General features: G+C 35.8%; 1 protein-coding gene across 1 annotated transcript; it reads left to right on the top strand.

Annotated features, from left to right (window-relative positions):
• Positions 1-649: 649 nt before the first annotated feature.
• LOC116428602 (uncharacterized) lies at positions 650-4,357 on the top strand. The gene is made up of 3 exons (XM_031980429.1): positions 650-768; positions 1,592-1,746; positions 3,516-4,357. The coding sequence occupies exons 1-3, from the start codon at positions 755-757 to the stop codon at positions 4,355-4,357; spliced, it is 1,011 nt and encodes a 336-aa protein (XP_031836289.1). The 5' UTR covers positions 650-754.
• Positions 4,358-5,773: the final 1,416 nt, after the last annotated feature.

Here is a 5,773-nt window from a genome sequence, read left to right as displayed (position 1 = left end):
TAAATGCAAAATTGCACAGGATACTTATGACAACAAGAAATATACAAAATATATGAAATGCAATGCCCTTTATGTCTATTAAAAGAACACATTCAAATGTGTTCTAATTATATACTGAAAAATTGCGTGGAGCTCAGCAAACTATTAACACTACTTCTATCGAAGGTGTCGAAAGACACCTTTTGAAATTCTAATTTGAAATTATTTTCTCAGTTTAATCATTTCTTCTCAATTGAATTTCGTGCATTTCCTATGGTTAATTTTATAATCGTTATTGGAAAAATTAAAAAGTCAATTCAGAATATACGACTAAACTTGAAAAATAATTGTAAGTTAAAACTTCGAAAGTTGTCTTTTGACACCTTCGGTAGAAATAGTGTTAATAATTAATTAAAATATTAGTGGAATGTTTTAAGAATCCGCAATACTTGTTTCTCACTATCCTGGCACGATCGAAAACAATCGGCTCGCGACATCCGATTTATTTTCGTTTAAACGTTTCTCCTGACAAACAAAGCACCGCGAAGATGAAAAAGCGCCGATGCTGGAGGGTAGACGCACGTGCGTTCGGCTTCGACAGTGTCAATCGCGGTGCTTCCCCTTTGAATTTTCTTAGCACCGCTTCAGTTAGTCAGCGAGACGCGTGCAGAGAACATCGTCGAGGCTCTCTGGGGACAATAGAGACACATAACCAGCCGACCGACTTCCTCTCACCGAGTTTTCACTTTCCTTCGGAAATAAGACAATTTACACGATGCTGCCGATAACGTAAGAACCATCGCAACGTTCCTTTACAAATTTCCACTCGAAAATTCTATCCATTTTCAACGAGCTCGCGGAAATCCTCCAAAGTTTCCTCGTGCTTTTACTGCCATTGTTGGAAGCGCATGGAATATTTTTTTCAATGTGTCTCCTACATTGAAAAAAACGGAGCTGACCCGACGTTTCGATAGAATTTGTTATATGTTTATACAAACGGAGGAATTTTGGTTCGTTTTCATACGCGAGTGTAAAGTGCCTGTGAAGATTTCTATGTCACCTTGTTGCGCATTATATATCTTCGCGTTTCGAACTTTCCCTTGATTGTATTGAAAATAAGAAATATTTTGGAGAAAATCTACTCAATTATGTTAGATATAAGATGTGTTAAAGATAAGGAATATTTTGAAGAAATTACTGCACGAAGTGGTGGTAGAAGTTCGTTAAATGTAACGAAGAAAGTTTCGACGAAGTAAATGTTATTTTATTAATTCGAGTTTTTGGGGAAATATGAGAATTTCTTCAGGTAAAATGTTGCACGCCACCTATGAACGGCGAGGATAAAAAAAAAATTAGTTGAATAGAGAGCTTAACCCGTCCCTTTCCTGGGAAACTTACTTCAATTACGTATATCTAGTTCGAAAGAAAGTTTGTGTCTGTAAAGTTTGGTCTGGTGGGATGGCATTTCGTGCGCGGGAGCCTAATAATTTCACAGACTAGACTTTTTACTCCCGATTTCTCGTTTTTCGAGATTTATTTTAACGAGTAACGTCAGTTCGCCGCGAACTTTCCGCAGCCATGTTACACGTAATTTAATAGTGCGTAATTTCAGAAAGCGGAAACCGGATGACATTCCCAAACGACGGAGTTTTGGAAAAACCACAATTTACACCTGCTCCAATTGCCAATACAAAAGTAATCGACAATTCAATGTAGATAGACACAAGCAGAGGATCCACGTGACCCACAAGATACGCCACTGTTGCGGTAAGTGAATATCAATTTTTACAATTCAGATTATAATCATATTAGTTATTTGAACAAATATTTTTAACTGTAAAATCTTCGTTGAAATTGGAATCCTTAGTAAATAAATTATAATTCAGGAATAGATTATGTTCTGCTACTTTTGATTACTTTACCTTGAGTTCATACTCGTTTAATTATTTAGAAACAAGTGTATTTTGTGGATTTTCCTATGCTTCACGTAAAAGGATTTATTGTTAAATAACAAAATTAAATTGTTGTTGATTAATCATCCTAATAGCTGTCCGTCATCGTTAAAAATTTTAGAAACATAAGAAAATTAAAGAAAAGATGTTACGTGCGAGAAAATTGATTTTTGTTACTCGTAAAGAAAAAAATGTCAAATAAAATCATTTTATAAATCTTGTGATCAATTTCCAATTTATAATAATTGTGATCCTATAGTTTGCAATGTAACATTCTCCAAATGGCAGAATTTAATTCATAAATCAAAAAGCTAATATAAAACTGTTTGAATGAAAATCGAAAGAAAATTAAATGTATGTACTCCATTATAAATGTAAATTTCTCCATTTATTTAAAGAAACTATCAAATCATTAATTCCTTTCACTTCTCACAAGAGTAATTTATTTTTGCTCGAAAGTGATGTTGCTTTGGTTAGATTTTGAATGGATCGCAGGCTGAAACAAAATTGGAAATTAATGGTGAAACGCGACGCGGAGACAAAGTTGTTTAATAAACCGAGCCCTGCGTCCTTTATTTCGGAGATCGGTTCGATTATCGCGACGCGGTCCAAACAAACCGAGCGATGTAGTGGATCGGGAATCTGACCATGCCGCGCGTTCTTTGTTGTTTCTCCATCCCGCTTAGATAAAACCGTCAGTCGGCCTTTTGAAGCGTTCTCCAATAATAATCCAATGTTCGGGTGTCAATTCCGTCCTCTCATTTCGCCTTTGCAATCCGTTGCGGGATTTTTATCGTCGGCCTCGCACGCGACGAATGAATCAATAAATAAATGGATCCGAAACGGAACGATTCACTTGAAGTTGTCGAGTTATATACATATATTTGAGTACAAATTTTAGTAGTATACAATTATCAATTTTGAAACTCGCTTATGAAACATTTATACAAGCTATAGGTAAATTATTTAATCTTTTAAGAAATTGATTTTAAAAAGTGTGTCAAACAGAAACGACTTATTTTATTACTTTGCTAAATGAATATTTATAAATTATCTATTCTTCTTTGTTATCTTTGGTGTTTTTAGGCAGATAGATTGTAAGGAATTAGAAATCTTCAATTTATACATACTCCCAAGAAAAATAATCGTATCAATAATTAAATTTAAATTTATATTCAAACAAATGATAAATATTGAACTAAATAGTAAAAATATTAATATATGAAAACAATATAAAATGTTGATGATTAAATGTTTCATTGAGTATGTAATGACAATTACAAAATGAAGAACAAAGAATAATGTAAAACAACTATCCGAAAAACAGAAAAAAGACACGATTTCGCTTCCCTCTTTTCTCTCTCACTCTCGCACGCAAACACTTGAGAGTCATCATACTTAATATTCAAATTCCGGATCACAGCTTGCCTATCATTGTTGATTAGGCGCCGTTCGTTTACCGCAAAGACGAACGGCCCTCTCCAAAAACGCGCGTTCTTTATTTTCGAAGACGGCCGATCGCGCCAACGGCTCGGTTTCCTATATAAATAACGTATAAAACAATCAATCATCTATCTTTCACAGGGAAACAATTCTTCACCAAGGGAAGCTATTATGTCCACTGCGAAAAAAGCCATCCTCACAGCCGGTTGCACTCGATCACATCTCGAAGCAAATACAAAATCACCCACGAATCGGTTACAAGGACTGACGACGAAGAAGCCGATCACTCGCACGCTGATTACGAAAGCAAACCCTCGTACGAAGTGCAATTCGAGCGGAGATACTCGGAGAGGGTCCGACTAAGGAAAAAAAAGGCAGTAGAATCCGAAGTGAGCTTAAGCTACTCGTTCACGTACAGCGACGTCGACATGGAGAACATGCCCCTGATAAGTTTCCTCACCGATCGGAGGCTGAAACAGTACCTGAAAAGACTAACGGAGTCGCAGTTGGCGAGCAACAATAACAAGAAATCAGAAGATACAAGTCGTACCCTAAACTTCGCCATCTCGTCGCAGCAGGACATGGAAAAGGCGCGGCCCGAAGATGGCGAATTGAACGTTAAAGACGTTTCCGATTCGACTGTTGCCGCGATTTCGCAGGAATTGCCGGTGAAGAAGCTTATTTTGCACCGGTTCAGAACGAACGTTACCCGGAAATTCGGGACACCGTTATGGGAGCAAAATAATAATGTCTCTAGCCAAGTGAGTTTCGCGGAGAATCGAAGCAACGACTCGAACCCGGTGCGGCAGAGTCACGCGAAAGCGTCAATGCGATGGTTGGACAAGGAGAACGTGTCGACGTTCTCGTTCAGCATGGAACAGCTTCATATAGAGCTGGACAGGGGTATCGCGGTCCCGGATGTCTCCCAAGTACACCGAGACTTTCTGGAGGCGATTGATTTTGATAAGTATAGGATATTTTAAATGTTGGCGTTGGAGAGATGAATGGTTGAGAGGTACTACTAGAACACTTGATGACTAACCAAGGAAGGTTTTCAACTAGGACATCCTGACTTTGATGAAACTTATGTGAAGCATGGTTCTCGAGAAAATATTTAACACTATTTTTTCTTATTGCCTAATATCCACTTTGAAGGGGTGAAAACAAAGTTCAGGATTGAAATTGCACCTTTTACATCTCTGAAACTAGGGGGTGTAGGAAATTAAATTCTTCTTAAATTATTCGTCTCAAAATGGACAATTTAGATTTCTTTTATACACCCAGTAGTTTCAGAGATATACAAAATCTACTTTCAACTCTTTCAATCCTTTCAACCTAAAAGATTCCCTTATAGGCTAAGAACTTCGGGTGATAGATCGGTGTTGATTGTTTATCGCCTAATTTTCTGATGATCTCATCTCTTAATTTGTGATGTCTTCGATTGTTAATTTACTGTTCTTCAATATGGTTAGGCATATCCAATTAAGACTATGACGTTATAGAATAGAAAGACATCTCTTGCTCTTGTGCTGTTGCACTAGACATCAAGTCATGTCCCAACTACTTGTTCGTTGTTCAGAAGAGCTTCAAACTGTCATATAGATAAGAGGGTTTATGTATGTGTGTTGTTCATAGTTTTAATTGGTTATGTGCAATCGTATTGATGAATAGCAAATTAGTGTAGAAAGTGAGATGGCAGAAGATGAAAGTTGACCAATTAGGCTGGCATACTTTTTAGAGTTCTTCTAGTGAACAACATGGAGTACTTTTTATTGCTCAAGGGTTAATATCTGGATGACATGTGGCCTTAGTTGATGTGTATTTGTCTCCTGTTGTGTCTTTTATGGCAATTTGCTATTCGTAAATACGATTACATGTTGTCAGTCAAAAGTATAAAGAAACATAGTGGAAAATATAATGAGTTTAAAAAAATTTAGAGTTACTGTTTTTCGAATCAGCTGAAAGCTCACGTTTATTTTTTAAAGTTAATACGAGAGTTTAATAGTTATATATACCTTGTTATTTATTCTTTAGAAATGAAGGATGAAAAAAGTATTTAAATGGTAACTGCATACCAAAGATAAATGATATGACTGTACTACCTCGTAGTATATTATTGAACGTGATATACTTTGCAAAGTACATATAAGTAAAATATAAATGTAAGTTTCTACGTATAGTACTTTCATATAATACCAAATTATGTTTATAATTATACTTTTATACTGTACCAAAGAACCCATATCGTTGTTGCACAAAGCAAAAATGTATTTTGTAATACTTCTATATTTTTAATATAATGAACTTATTTATTACTGTGCTGTACTTATTTTATATAATAATATATTATAGCATTATTAAAACAACTTCGATATAAGGCTCAAACTTCTTTCAATCTA

The sequence above is a fragment of the Nomia melanderi genome, chromosome 1, assembly GCF_051020985.1.
Source record: "Nomia melanderi isolate GNS246 chromosome 1, iyNomMela1, whole genome shotgun sequence".
NCBI lineage: Eukaryota > Metazoa > Arthropoda > Insecta > Hymenoptera > Halictidae > Nomia > Nomia melanderi.
Note: the sequence above shows the minus strand (reverse complement) of the source record. Positions and strands in the feature narration are given on the sequence as shown.